This window comes from Acipenser ruthenus, chromosome 48 (assembly GCF_902713425.1).
Source record: "Acipenser ruthenus chromosome 48, fAciRut3.2 maternal haplotype, whole genome shotgun sequence".
NCBI classification, from domain to species: Eukaryota; Metazoa; Chordata; class Actinopteri; order Acipenseriformes; family Acipenseridae; genus Acipenser; species Acipenser ruthenus.
In genome coordinates, this window is record NC_081236.1 from 2,132,782 (window position 1) to 2,148,632 (window position 15,851).

The 15,851-nt window shown below is 40.9% G+C and overlaps 1 protein-coding gene across 1 annotated transcript; it reads right to left on the reverse strand.

Moving 5' to 3' along the window:
- Positions 1 to 487: 487 nt before the first annotated feature.
- On the reverse strand, positions 488 to 3,031 carry LOC117404533 (uncharacterized). The gene is made up of 3 exons (XM_034007398.3): positions 2,873 to 3,031; positions 2,157 to 2,524; positions 488 to 953 (listed from the first exon to the last, which is right to left on the reverse strand). The coding sequence occupies exons 2-3, from the start codon at positions 2,485 to 2,487 to the stop codon at positions 868 to 870; spliced, it is 417 nt and encodes a 138-aa protein (XP_033863289.3). The 5' UTR covers positions 2,488 to 2,524; positions 2,873 to 3,031; the 3' UTR covers positions 488 to 867.
- Between the last annotated feature and the right edge of the window lie 12,820 nt (positions 3,032 to 15,851).

Below are 15,851 nucleotides of genomic sequence, written 5' to 3' on the forward strand. Positions count from 1 at the left end.
GTTGAAACATTGGAAGACCCCAGTTCTATAGAGATTATATAAATATATATATATATGTATATATATATATATATATATATATAATTTTAAATTTGAGAGTACTTAATTATATAGGGTTATTGGGCAACCTCCAATCCCCAAGCCAATCTCCTCTTTACAGCTAGAGCTCCACAGCGCATGTGAGCAGCCTGCCCTTGGGAGACAAAAAGTCAGCCCTGGAGGGGTTTCAGCTCACCAGGCACCTGACCAGTAGGGTGCGCTGTAGCACGACGAGAAGAAAGTCCCTGCAGGTTTTGCCTCCCTAACCCTCGGGAACACCAGAGCCAATGAGACACTCTCTGGAATTCCTAGCGAAGACCAGCAACTTTGCACAGCCAGGACGCAAACCTGCACTCCCGACGGCATGACTTCCGCACGCCACACAGCCACGCCTGTACCAATAACCCCCCCGTTTTATAGTTTCTATTATAAAAATTCAGAATGCAGCTTTTTCAGATCAAAAAGGCATTTATTATAGACATTCCTTCAAATTGCATACATATATATCTATTTATTTTAGAGAAATATAAAGATCAATTAACAAAGCTTTGTACATTACAAAACATCCCATTCCAACCAACATGGCAATAAATGTTTTGATAAAAAGATAAGGACATGCAAGTATTCAACTGTAAAAATAAAGAGGAGATCACACTGTGCAAACCGTGGCTGAAGAACTGAAGTTTGGCTACTTTATGCACTGCTTGACAAATATAACAGCCCAAAAAGATGCATTGGAGCTTTTCCCTTTGTTTAAAAGATGCATTTCAAAATGAAGCAGTAGTTTTGTAGTTTGGCTTGGTGATGGCGATGCAGGCCACGGGGTTGCTAGGCAACAGGTGTCAGGTGAACACTCAAAGGGAAAAGGCCATTGTTGTTCAGGATGTCATCCAATTCTTCATCCTCAATCACAACTGAAATGAGAAAAGAAAGATTGCGAGTTACCTACCGTATGCTATTATATGCATTTCACTTTAGACCTTGTCCAAACAAAATAAATTAAAATTAATGGATGATATCCCTCCATCCATCCCATTGCCGACACCATGACAGCTACCAATTGTAATGTGATGCAATTTACATCAGATTAGACATTTCATGGCTATACTACATCAGTATCACTGTCCACTATATATTACAGAGATGTATTGTTCTCCATGTTCAATCCATGGGGAAATAGGATTAGTGTTTCAGAACACCTGGCAAAGCTTACAAGCAGCTCATTCCTTACCTGTGCTGGGTCCCGTGTCATCTAAAATCGCAGAGACTCTTGGGTCATAAATAACTGGGCAATACAGGACTCAACATTTACTCGGTAGCATTCACCAGGAGAAACAATTGACCCCTCCAAGGATCGCAGTGCACCCAGATCACACTCCCTCCTACAACACCGCTGGTCTCCTGTTCCCACAATACAACACAACACTCATTTCGAAATCACCAGCATTGCTGCAGGAGGGAGTGTGATCTGGAGGCACTGCGATATTTAGAAGAAAAAAAAAAATGCCTAAAATAGTTTACACTTCTGATTGAAATGTGCAGTACAAGAACACAGCAGTCTTACTCTCCTGTCCAGGCCCACTCAGTCATTATCCACACCAGGCAGAAATGAGCAATTTAACACAGAGGTCTGTACTGAAGGTGTGGGGGTGATCATCAGATCCTGAACTTTGCTCCCTTTTGCAGAGGTGGGGATGATCCACAGATAGAACCGTACCAGCTACTGTGGTACTCAACTTAGTGCAGTTCTGAGTGGCTAAATTCACTGCGACTGATCATATGCAAGTTTTGTTATCCTATGTAACTTTTTACTTTGGCGTTAAGGTACTTGATCAAGTTTGGGTGGATAACTCAGAACAGCTCCACGTTGGATCTGGTGGGCGGAACAGATTTTTTTTGTTCCTAAATACTACAATAAATCGCTAGCCGTCTTATTGAAGGTTCCAGGTTATTTACAACCTATATTCACTGCTTAAACGTAGATCTTCAACACAGCAGTAGACTAGCCCCATCCCATCCTAGCTGACGCGCTGCTGGCAGGGGAGAACTCTATACTGAACAGAGGGATAGATACAATACAGGCGTTTCTAACGTAGCTATCAATATTATTAACCCACCTTTCTTGGATCTCCCAATGTCTCCGAGTTTGGGGGCGCGCTTGCCGAGTCTGCGCTGCGGAGAGTCAAAGCTGAGTTGGCTCGGGTTATACAGTGCCGCTGCCTGACGCGGTTCATAGAGAGCCTGGCCGGGCCGGAACCCTCCGGCTTGAGGGCTCTCCGGAACCCCAGCTACCCCGTGCATCTCCTCCGCCCTGGGAAGGACGTCTCCTCGCTCTCTCGCTTTCTGCTCGATGTCTTGCTGCTGCCTCGGAGCCTCGCTCTTCACCAGTACGCACTTGTCGTTCAGGCTTTCTTTATGCCCTCCTTTACAGGCGCAGCAATAAATCATAAAGATATATCGGTCTTTAAAGAGAGCTAGAGGCGTCCTGTTCAAAGGAAGAGAAGAAAATGTTACACATTTTTAAATAATAATAATAATAATAATAATAATAATAATAATAATAATAACAATAATAAAGTAATTTACAATTACAGTCGGTACTATGTTAGGCCTTAAAGTTATTACAAACTAAGTTAGTCGATACTGTAATTGATAAAAAAAAATAAAAAATTAAAAAATAAATGATTGAAAGTGACGTTAAATATGAGCTCAAACAAATAATATACAAGAAAACACTGCTCTTTTTTTTTTGTAAACGTCGTATGTTCTTTTTAAACCAATACTGAAATAACTGTAAAGATTTCAACAGCAACTTTCGGACTGTATCTCTTACGTTGTTTTTTCCAGGCTGCTACTTCCTTGTTGTTGTAACGCGACTGCTGGTCTGTGTGCGTCCTCCCCGTGAGGTGAGCTAGCGCCTATATAATTACCGTCATTCTCTTCTGCCCTATCGGGTCTGTTTGAATCCGACTACATAATGACACGTCCTCCCACGCCTTAAAGTCAAACTACACCAAACCACACAGAAAGGGGATTTCCAGTGGCGCTTTAAATCCCCCGTTTGGTATTTTTGGTGTCGTCATAGTCGACAAAAGCCGCCCTAAAATGCAAATTCTAGGGGGGTGTGTGTGTGTGTGTGTGTGTGTGGTAGTGAAGTATGTGGTCTCCTTAAGAACCCCGATTATAACAAATGGGATCGAAGCCCAACAGAAAATGTCCATTCAGAATTCTGCAGAAACCTCCTGCAGGTTCACAGGACAGCAGCCAACAGAGCATGCAGGGCTGAACTGGGCCGGGTCCCTTTCCTCCACTCCATACAGAAACGAGCGCTGAATTACTGGACCATCTACAGCAGGCTGATCCGCAGTCCTACCACCACACAGCACTGCGAAGCTCCACACTGTCCCCAGAAGAGAATCCCCACAGCAAACTGGCCCTGATGCTTAGCCAATTGAGCCACATTAACACCAGAGAGCTTCCAGCAAAAAACTCCCAGCAGCAAAAATGAATTTAAACTTGGAAAGAAAATATAAATCCCATTGTAAAAAATGAAATTAAATCACTAGAATGCTATCTGGCCCTAAAACAAGAGTTCACCCTGACACAATATCTTGCCAGGGTCAAAGATACAAAACAAAGGCAGATCCTGACCAGGTACAGACTCAGTGACCACAGCCTGGCCATTGAAACTGGATGACATAAAAAAAATCCTGCTTAGGTGGAGGTGGGTGTATAGGGGGAGGTAGGGAGGAAAGGGGGGGTGAAAGGGAGGGCGAAAGGAAGGTGGGTGTACAAGGGGAAGGGAGGACAAAAGGAAGGGGGGAACAGGGTTGAGTCTGTTTGTATTGTGTCTCTATTGTTTGTTGTTTAAGTGCTTTGGCAAAACTGAATTTTATTTTGTCACACCAATAAAGCCTTTTTTAAATATGAGTTGTGATATGAGTCTCTGTATGTCCTTTTTTAGTTCCTCATAGAACTAAAGAACCACTTGTCTAATTGTGATGCAGTTTGAGAAGTACATCCTTTAGCTGTCTGTCTGTCATTTCTGAGTTTTGCATATACAGTATGTAGACAGCTGCTTGTCCAATTGTGATGAAATTTGGCACAAATTATTGAATATAATACAGAGGCTGTCTGTCTGTGAATCTCAATGTCTGCATGTCATACTTGCATTTGAAAATAAAGAACCGCTTGTCCAAATTTGATGAAACTTGCTAAGGACATTTCTATTGAAAACACAATTGACTAGGTGTTGCTGGTTTCAGGCTTCTGCAATGGGAACCAGCAAGAAACATCACTAACCACTGCAGAAACAAATATAAACACATAAGGAGGCTGTGTGGTCCAGTGGCTAAAGAAACAGGCTTGTAACCAGGAGGTTCCCGGTTCAAATCCCATCTCAACCACTGACTCATTGTGTGACCCTGAGCAAGGTGACTGCACCTGTGGGACTTAGTCCTAATTTGCATATTAAAAAGGGTCAGATGATCTATTTAAAAATAGCAAGATATTTATTCAACAAAGAGTCTGAGTGGGGTCCAGGACTTTTTGAACGTCAGCATTTTGTAAATAGCTTGTTTAAAATAACTATGCATAGCAATACTCGTTTAGAATAATGTATTTGGGTTGTCGTATGTCACAATGAAAAGATCCCGTCTCTAACATTTCATACCATAATATCTCATGTGGCAATGTAGCCACATGACTGGGAAAATGTACCTTTAATGAATACTCGCTTAGATCCAGTGCCCTTTTAAATCATTTCCATATATTCAAAGAGCGTTTTATACAGAGGGATGTATTCTTTGAAAAATGTCCCATCCTTCAAAAAGAGAACAAGGATGAGCCAGCCCATTTTCCAGGAAGCTGTAAGTACAACACTGGAGGTATTCAGAATAAAAGGTTGATATGTTATTAGATAAAGAATCACACACGTAATAAAACACCGACTAGCTCACCAAGACAATTCTTTAACGTTATTTACTTTCCGTTTACGTTGAATAGAGCAAGATCTTGGTAATATATAACCCTTGAAAAGAAAATGCTTTTTATTTGACCTTTTAAAGCTTCCAATGTTCCGCACTCCTGTCTGGCAGTGAGAGCCATTGGCATTTGTTAGGTTATAGTTCTGTTAACACAATAAACCAAATTAAATGCATTTTTAAATGGAATGAATTAAATTATTCATAAAATAATAAGAAACCATGGAATAGTTCAGATGGACACGGTGATCTGTTATAAAACACTTGTTGACCAATCAGTTTTTTTCACTTTTTTTCTTTTCTTTTGTGCATTTTCAATGTATCAGTTTTTTTTTTGGTTGCTTTTGGTCCCTTTTGTATATATACCCATAATTTCTTTAATTTTTATCCAATTTGTTCAATTTTATTTTTCCATGTTCCCTACATGTTGAAGTTTCATTGTGCACTGTCAGATTTGAGCTGGCCATGCGAAAAAATTTTTTTTTCCAAACAATAAATAATGTTTTTTTTCTTCTAAAAAGCATCTCTCTTTTTCTGTGGTTTTGTTATGTATTGAACATAACAAGAGTATATAGTGTGTGCACATTCATTTCATGTATGACATGTACCTGTAACCTTTATAGTTAAAGAGTTATAACCACAAATATAACAACAGTAAAAAACAGACGAAAATAGCCTAAAATTAAATATCGTACCAAATATAACTTGGATTGAGAGCACCCATACGTACAGGTAGTGGACAAAAAAATGGAAACACCAATGTAAAGTCACTTAATAGGGCGTTGGGCCACTATGGTATCCCGCTCTGTGGAGTTCTCAGCGGACCGTTTTTGATGAAACTGACTGTTCTCGCCCCAGGTTGAAATTTGCAGTCAATTGATCTGCAGTTGCTCGCCTGTTTTGCCTTGCACTTCGAATTAATGCACGCATATCACAATCCTGGAGTATGCGCTTCCGCCCACTGTTACCCTTTGCTGATGATGTCATTCCCTCGGAGTTCCATGCCGACATCACCTTAGACACCGTTGCTCGTGAAACATCAGCAAGTTGAGCTGTCTTGGTCACTGAAGCTCCTGCCAAACGCGCCCCAACAAATCACCCCTCTTTCAAAATCACTGAGGTCTCCTCTTGCAGCCATGCTAGCCATAATTATAGGCAACCAGGCCTGTCCAGCATTTTTATACATGACCCTAAGCATGCTGGGATGTTATTTGCTTCATTAACGCATGAGCCACACCTGTGTGGAAGCCCTTGCTTTCAATATACTTGGTGCCCCTCATTTACCCAGGTGTTTCCATTTTTTTGTCCACTACCTGTACATTATAATTCAGAACCCAGGTATCCAGATAATACAAGTTCATACACCATGTTTAGGGATCGTATTGTATAAGAGATCATGACTTTCAGTTTGGTGAGTTTTGAACATTGGAATTAGGGTTGGTGCTCACCGCTGACACATTGTTTTAGCAATTAAATTACCAGCCAGAAATAACCCCAAACCAGAGCTGCCACTGAAGACCTAAATACCGGATTCTGCTGACTCAACGCCCAGGGGGTGGAAAGCTGTCATTGACTCAGACAGAGGCGAAATTGCAGGCATTTTTAACATTTTTAACAGGGGGATCATTCAAACCAGGACGGCAGAATCCTTTATATATATATTACAAAACCATAAATAAGTGCTGAGTATTTATTTAAAATAAAATGATAACACAGTTAAGTAATGTTATAAACATGTGTATTGATTTATTTATCAATCTCATAATCGAAAGGAATTAAAAAAAAAAAATAATAATAATAATTTATTTCTTAGCAGACGCCCTTGTCCAGGGCGACTTACAAGATATCACATTATTTTTACATACAATTACCCATTTATACAGTTGGGTTTTTACTAGAGCAATCTAGGTAAAGTACCTTGCTCAAGGGTACAGCAGCAGTGTCCCCACCGGGGGATTGAACCCATGACCCTCCGGTCAAGAGTCCAGAGCCCTAACCACTACTCCACACTGCTGCCCAGTGCTGCATATTAAAAATAGCCAAAAACTAGCCAAACTGCAAAAGACCATATTTACCCACTAGATGCTTCCAAAACAAGCCACATTCGGCTGAAAAACCATCTGGCAGTGCTGGCTATATGCACAGGATGACATCTGTACACAGGATTATAAATCACATATCAGAAATCAGCCAATCACAGTGAAGTATTAAAACACCACACCTAAATCCAACGTTAAATTCAAACGAAACAAGAAACACAACACACCTGGTACTTTTTGTGAAATGGATCCTCCTATTTACTTCACTTTCTTTGAATGTTGATGACCTTGGCAATAGTTTCTCGGAAGAAAATATTGCAGAAATTGTAAATAGAAAAATGCTTTTGTTTTTAATAAAATGGTCTCACCCACAACACCACACCAGTAGGCCTTCATGTATTAAATATGGGGCAGTTCTGGACCGAACCATTTCATGACTTGGGAGTGGGGGTGGGAGTTATGTTTTACACAAATAAAAATATTTTAGTTTTAAAGCTATTCCTGAGTACAGCTTTCATTGTGTGATTTATAACAACTTGAATTTGTTGTCTGCAAGGTGTCTATTGTAAGAGATACTTGAACAACAAGAGTCTCCCTACACACAAAGTATGAACTTATATAACACGTAGGCCTGCTGGAATTTTGGCAAATGCTTCACTGTGATTGGTTCTGATATGTGATTTGTAATAGTAGTCTGTTGCTATAGAAGCGTTGTCATAACATTTTGTTGTTATGGTGATGAAATGCAGTGATATTATTGCATATTACGAGACCAAAGGATTAGAAAGTAGGTTTACCACATCAAGGATATGGTGCGTTGAAGTGGTTAATGTACTTTCTAATCACCCTGTATTTAACTGTATTTTTTTTTGTTATTGGGGCCAGAAATCATCAGTCTGTGGTACGCGTACCTGTTTAATGCCAGAAAATGGTACGCTGTCAATGCTGTGAAATCACTACTGCACACAAATCACTACAAACACAACAAACCGTAGTTCATCCACAACATTGTATATGTTTGCAATGTTAGATAACCCAATTTGTTGCTCATCAGTTAAAGTCACATACATTTGCTGAACTGTGAACAAAATTATATTAAAAACAACTTTAAGGGCCAAACTGAGTACATTGTACCCCTTTCAGACAAGCGTTTCCTCGTTTGCTGAGCTAAAATCATTCGCTCATGCCCTGGCAAGCGCAGTACACGGTGTACCACATTTTAACACCTACCACAAAATACCACCAGGAGACGGGAGATCAAGCTCTATATCGGGAGTCTCCCTACGGGAGCTTGGAAGGTATGAATTGGTCTTGCGCAGGACAGGGCTGGAGTTTTTAAATGTTGGAATGTTCGGTATTGATTGGTTAGAATTGCCTTATCCAGGAACCCCATTTGGGGTAGCGGGCTCAGGAGGAATATCCCAGGCCTCCCCACCCTCTCCCCGGGCCTGCGTGCGTGATGTGTGAGTCACGTTCTCACAACAACGCAGAAAGAATCTAGAGTTGCTAAACTGCATTGTCCCGTGATTTGAATGGAATGAAGACGTTCAGCACCTTGCAGTTAGGATTCTCCAGACAAACTTTTCGAAGGGCAGTTTGGCATAGTTGCGGGAAACATGCTCTGAACACACTGTCTGGAATGCTTTGGTTTTAGGAAGATCATCTGAGACCCAGGTCTCTATCAGACTCATATGAGAAACATTCCCAAGTCACCCTCTCAGGATTATGATATTTAAACCTCACTATTCCTTTCTAGTTTAGAGGAAGTTTCCCCGTTTGTAATTTGCACAGTGGGGTTTTTCTTTCTCTTTATTTGCATGACTGATCACACCAGTCAGTCTATCAGTGAGGTATTCTGCTTCCATTCTACAGGTGCGTCCTGTCCCTTGAGCTCCCCCCTTGTGGTTAAGTGACACCATTACATTTGTACTAAATGTGGCTTTCAGAAATCCAAGTTTAACAGTCTTCATTGAATCTAGATGAAACAGTTGATCGATTATTGATCGCCGTGGCTTTTATTTTGAGAGCCTCAATTAACAATGAATTATTAAGTCCCCACTGGAACCTATCAGCAGCAACTACACTTATAATTTTGCTGATCTGGCGTAGTGTAGATCTGGCACTCAGAATGTTAATGACAAAGCATTCTAAAAGTTTAAACTACAAAGGGTTCAATACAAACAGATTCATTACATCAATATCAGCTTAATGGCTACCTTTGATACAAGTTGAGAGTGTACTTTCTCTTGCACTCTTTGTACGACAGCCTTTATTTGTTTGACTGGTCTCAAGTGTCTTTGAAAGAAACACATGTTTTTGTAAAGATAAGAAATGGTCCTCTGTTTGCAAGCCTTACTTGCACTGCCTTGGTCACCTGCAGGAAACTCTGCCCCGCCCCTTCAAAGGTGTCTTTTCTGTCATTAACCAACCAGCTATTGACTGACAAGCTTTCAGCCAGTAACATCCATTGACCCGGAAGGCATTGCTGAGATTAAATGACCCAGGAAAAGAAGCAGTAACCAATTTCCTGAGAGACAGGTGGATACTGGGAAATGCCTGCTATGACGTGTGTTTCTTTCAAAACTGCACATTTGAGACCTGTGCAGCTATTGTACAGACAGGAGGTTTCAAGGTGTTTCAATAGAAGATCTTTCTGAGATCTGAGCAGATCTCAATCCAAGAAGGAAATGTCCTTCTGCTGCTTAGCTCTGTGAGATTGGATGAGTGTCTACGCTGTTCTGGCTGCTGTCCAGTGTGGCAGTAAACCCATGGGTATCATTCAGCAGCACCCGGCTCAAATAGACAGCATGTGCTGCCAGGAACCTTTTACAGCTCCAGACTTCCTCAGTATCCTAGCAACTACAGGCAGCGCTTCCAGCTAGTAATTCAGCCAGCCAGCTCTCCAGACCTGACTCCATTACTAGATCATGTTAGCTTCATTCCCTTTTCTTAGGAATGAGGCTATAAAGGTGGCTGTAGCTAAAAATCATAGAGTTCTCTTCACAGAGCTCTATATTTGTGCATGTGCAGTTTTGAAAAAAACACATGACATCACAGCTGAAAACATGACTAGGTTAAAGAAAGTTGGCTCAGTTTGTTTGCCTTCCCTAAAGCAGGGGTCTCCAACCCTGGTCCTGGAGATCCCCTATCCTGCAGGTTTTATAGGTGAATTACATCATCAGTGGCTAAAGACCTGGAACACATGTTAATCTGGACTGATTAAGCCAATGGTGCAATTCAGTAACAGACAGCTCGGTTGAAACGAAAACCAGCAGACCCAGTAGCTCTCCAGGACCGGGGGTGGAGATCCATGGCCTAAAGGGACAGCGTCCTCTGAAGGGGACAAGAAGTCCATCCACTTTAACATTGGGTCCTGGGTTGTAAAGCAGAGGTAACATGACTACCCATTTATCCCACACTTCCGATAGCAGCTCATTTGTCTCTTTCACGTCGGTTGGCTCTAGTAGCACGATTATCAAAGCGAATCACTCTAGCAATGATGTGAAATGTTTCCAGTGACAGAGTGGCTGGAAATACAGCCCTACTAGTTTCTGTATTCCACAAACTAGTTTGAATTAAATGCATGACTGTGTCCAACATAAATTACATAGTTGATTGAAATTAAAACATCTAATCAGTGTTTTGCATTGCACTGATTTTAATGGCAAGTGAAAAAAAACAGCTTTGTCTGATGTGTGTGGATTCTATATATATATGCAATGTATATATTCTATATATTCTTGCAATGTAAATGTTATGTACAGCAAACAATGTTTTATTTTTCTTTATATTGTGAGCCTGTTTTCTGTTTGTGGAACGTAATGGAGACCCACAAGTTTTTTCCACAGTTATTTTTTTTCCTGAGTTTTAAAAGGTTTAAATTTGACTGTTTTCATTTGCTTTTACAAAAAACCTCAATAATGCTGTTCCATTAGGAAAATGTGTATTTTGCCTACTCAGTCGCATAATTTGCTTTAGTTAGGCTATTCAGTGTGGTAAAGTAAACCCTTCAGAAATCTTTTCTTCTATAATATTTCCAATGCTGATGAAGGCACTAGAGCTGAAACATTTATCTTCTTGACTCAGTCTCTTCTAGTTTCAATAACACTGATGAAGGCACTGAGCCCAAACGCTGGTCTGCTTGACTCGGTCTCTTCTAGTTTCAATAACACTGATGAAGGCACTAGAGCCCAAACGCTGGTCTGCTTGACTCAGTCTCTTCTAGTTTCAATAACACTGATGAAGGCACTAGAGCCCAAACGCTGGTCTGCTTGACTCAGTCTCTTCTAGTTTCAGTAACACTAATGAAGGCACTAGAGCCCAAATGCTGGTCTGCTTGACTCAGTCTCTTCTAGTTTCAATAACACTGTTGAAGGCACTAGTGCCCAAACGCTGGTCTGCTTGACTCAGTCTCTTCTAGTTTCAAAAACACTGATGAAGGCACTAGAGCCCAAACGCTGGTCTGCTTGACTGAGTCTCTTCTAGTTTCAAATACACTGGTGAAGGCACTAGAGCCCAAACGCTGGTCTGCTTGACTCAGTCTCTTCTAGTTTCAGTAACCCTGATGAAGGCACTAGAGCCCAAACGCTGGTCTGCTTGACTACATTTCTTCTAGTTTCAATAACACTGTTCAGCAGTTAGCTGACGTGTAGTTCTGCTAGAAAGTTTCTGGTTGAGTGTTTCTGGGACATGCTGTACCTGCTAGGATGCAGGCAGGTTTTGATCGAGTGTTATGCAGGTTTGGTTTTCTGCACAGTGCATATTGTTCACAAGGTCAAACACATGGTTTGAAGTTCAGCTGCAACAACTGCAGCACTATAGAAATGAAGCACCCTTTGGAAACTCTGTATATTTCATGTACAATGAAAACACACTTAAAGGTTAATACGGTTCCAGGCTGACCTCAACAACACTGAAAATGTTACTAGCTGAAACACTTGTCAAGCCAAGGAGCTCCACAGGGGATGTGAGCTACAGGCCCCTGGGTGTACAGAGGCGCTTGGGGTTCAGAGGACACCCCTGACCTTCAGGTCTCCTCAGGTGCAGCGGAGAGGGAGTGTAAATTAACTAAATTGGAAGGAAGAATTGAAGTAAAATAATTGGGGACTGTTTCTTCTAGTGTCAATAACACTCATGAAGGCACTAGAGCCCAAACGCTGGTCTGCTTGACTCAGTTTCTTCTAGTGTCAATAACACTGATGAAGGCACTGGAGCCCAAACACTTGTCTGCTTGACTCAGTTTCTTCTAGTTTCAATAACACTGATGAAGGCACTAGAGCCCAAACGCTTGCCTGAGTGACTCAGTTTCCTCTAGTTTCAATAACACTGATGAAGGCACTAGAGCCCAAACGCTGGTCTGCTTGACTCAGTCTCTTCTAGTTTCAATAACACTGATGAAGGCACTAGAGCCCAAACACTTGTCTGCTTGACTCAGTTTCTTCTAGTTTCAATAACACTGATGAAGGCACTGAGCCCAAACACTTGTCTGCTTGACTCAGTTTCTTCTAGTTTCAATAACCCTGAATTAGATGTTTAAGAGCTCTCCTGAGGCCGCAGGGTCTGCTTCAAACTTTTTAAAAAGTCTCCAGGATGCGACGACTGAAACAGAAAACGCTACAAAGTGAATGTAATCGAGAAGAATCCTTTGTTAAATGAACTGTGGTGGTTGCAGAGCAGTGCCCGTTTCTGTGCTGTTTTGAAGTTACAGTGGAATTTGTTTTTGTTTATCCTTCTTGTCCTATCCTGTGTGGAAAATACCTGAGATGGTTTCTGGGATAATCCCATTCTGGAACAAAAGCTGCTTGTTACAGATAAGAGATCCCAGGTATCAGGCAGCCATCGATGTGCTGGAACAAGAGATAGGCACAAACAGTTTATCTTCATCTCCACCCCCTCGCCAAAACAATCTCACAAACACAGCCCAGAGCATTCTTTCACTTTAAAAAAATCACCCCCCCCCCCACCCAGCCCCCCAGCACTACACCCCCGGACATATATATATATATATATATATATATATATATATATATATATATATATATATATATATATATATATACACACATACATGAAAGTTATTCAGTTAAAAACTCAGAGTAATCCTAATATGTATTACCATCACTTCCTAGATCTCACACACATTATGTTAAACATGTATTTGATTTGTAATGGTATTTTTTCATAGTATTTGTAATTAATAAAACTGGTGAAGGTCTCTCACTCTCTTTTCCAGGCTACTCTTCCTGTTGAAGGAACGCAGCCGGAAAACGTGAGTGGCTTCCGGGAGTTTGAGTCCTTGTAGGAAAAACCATTCTGAATGTTTTAAGCTGCACACATATTTATCAGAAAGAAAGACTGGTGATGAACAAGCAGTAGCACAACTAATAACTGACAGCTAATTTGGAATTAACAAAATAACAGCACCGTACCAGAACATATTTCCCACTTAAGATCTCAAATCTACAATTCTCTTCTTCACCATCTAAAGAATTTTCCACAACTACTTATCTTGGCTGTGTGACCTCTGCAACCAGTACCATTCACACCTCTTCAAGGTTAACGTCTGATACAAATCCACCCCATTGCTCTTAATGAGACCATTAAGAGACCAGTCATTAAATATGTTTCTTTTACAATTTCTGGACTTAGTAGCAACAACACAGCAGCTAATAGCAGATATCAGGCTTAAAGAGCATGGAAAGCAAGAGAGAACAGGTGGGTCTTGAGAGTTGATTTAAAGAGAGTGATGGTGGGAGCATCACACACCAAAGCTGGGAGAGAGTTCCAAAGAGTCGGAGCCATGAAGCTAAACGAGCGTTCTCCAAGTGTGGTGCGCTTTTGCTTGGGGATAACAAGCAGGCCAGAGTCACGGCGGCATGATTCTAGATGATAAGACAAGAGGAATCTCTATGCCCTGATTTAGTATTGCTTATTAGAGCTGTGCCGATACTCAGACTTTCCAAGTAATTCCCTTTAAGATGTAAGATGTTAAGTATTAAATTAACCCAAACAAGCCTATTAATTAATGTGTTCATTTCACAACAATCTGCCTTTCCTTCCCTTTTATAACTGAGCTTACACGCTTACACAGTCCACTAGCATTCTGTTAGAAAGTCTCGTCACAGCAACTGAACAATCATTCAAATATTCTCCAAATGAACTAATGGATAACCTATTGACCTTGGTTCTTGGCAGCAAGATCATGAGAAGTTAAATCAATAGGTCAGTCTCATCTGGCTATGCATCTGTACGACTGGTCGATAACGTTTTCAGAATCACGCATTTATTGGTTTTGATGCACTGTGATCTGTACCCTCCCCTGATATTGACAACTAAGGACACTTTCACACTCAGTTTGTTTGACCCTTTGATGCGGATTGAACCACAGAATCACACCAGGATCCGCATCAAACCAAGTGAACCGAGATCACTTGAAATGGTCGTCTCGGTTCGTTTGGAAGGGGACTCGGTATGTTTGCCAGTTTGCTCCGTTATTTCACTGGTCGCTGGATTGATTGCGGGTCATCTAATGATGCATCTTCATCAGCACCAGCTTCATCCAGGGGGTTATCCTCAAAATGTTCCCCTGGCACCTCACAAGCTGCCACGATAGTGCTTTTAAATCAGCCAAGCCTTCGCTTTTCATTTACAAGAAGAACATACAAAACAAGATAGACTAATCTTTATTAAAGCTATAATGAAAAAGTAAGTATTTTGTGCTGGACACACTTTATTACAATCATTCTGTGTGGCTGTATTACATTAATAAAGAGGAGTCACTTCTGCTTGTAAATGACAAAGTAAGACTTACGATTTGAAGCCTATTTAGTTGTTTTTACTGAAAAACCCAGTAAATTAAATAGATTTTACTAGTAGAGTGTTTCTCAGTTGTGATTGCGATACACAAATTGCTTAACAGGTAGGGAGAGTAGAAATGTCATGGGAAAACAGAAAATCAGAAGCCCTTATTATATTATGGCTGACTGAAAATGCGAAATACAAGTATTTGCTGTGCTGACTGTATAATCTGTTTTAAAAAAAAAATCTTCTGAAAAGACTTCTTAAAGCAGATTGCCAGAAAGTGTAAGCTGTGATGAGAAATCAGTTGAAGAAGGTGTATGGTATGTGTAACACTGACATCATTCCATCCCATTTCCTCTTGTTCAGCTTTGAGAAGCCTTTTGATTAGCAAATGGTTTTTCTGGAACAGTTCAAGGTAATTAATCTAAACAGAAACATACGATTATATTACAGCAAAGCAGGAAAGGAAAGCACAGCCAGAGACAGAAACAGAAGGCTGCACTTTTAAGTGTGAATGCTCACTTTTATCAACAAACAGAACAGAACACAAATGAACGCAGACACAAGGGCCAAAATAAACAGTTCAAACAAACTCAACTCAACTCAACTCAACTCAACTCAACTCAACCTCTTCCCTCTTCCCTCTTCCCTCTTCCCTCTTCCTTCTTCCCTCTTCCCTCTTCCTTCTTCCCTCTTTCCTCTTTCCTCTTCCTTCTTCCCTCTTCCCTCTTCCCTCTTCCCTCTTCCTTCTTCCCTCTTCCCTCTTCCCTCTTCCTTCTTCCCTCTTCCCTCTTCCCTCTTCCCTCTTCCCTCTTTGCAAACCCATTGCTCAGGCTGGGCATTCACCTTCACTGCCATGAACAAAGGATTCAGCTCCCTTTTACAGCATGTGGCTGAGACTTGATTGATGATCAATTATTCAATAAAGACCCACCCACATTCCACACGTGTATTTGGCAGCCTATTTACACAGGCAGGGCTTTTTTTAAGT

Bases quoted from the DNA above. Each gene is read 5' to 3' on its own strand.
- LOC117404533 (XM_034007398.3), bottom strand. From the start codon at position 2,487: ATGATTTATTGCTGCGCCTGTAAAGGAGGGCATAAAGAAAGCCTGAAC. The intron at 954-2,156 runs GTGGGTTAATAA...TTCTCATTTCAG, and splicing joins CATTGGGAGATCCAAGAAAG to TTGTGATTGAGGATGAAGAA.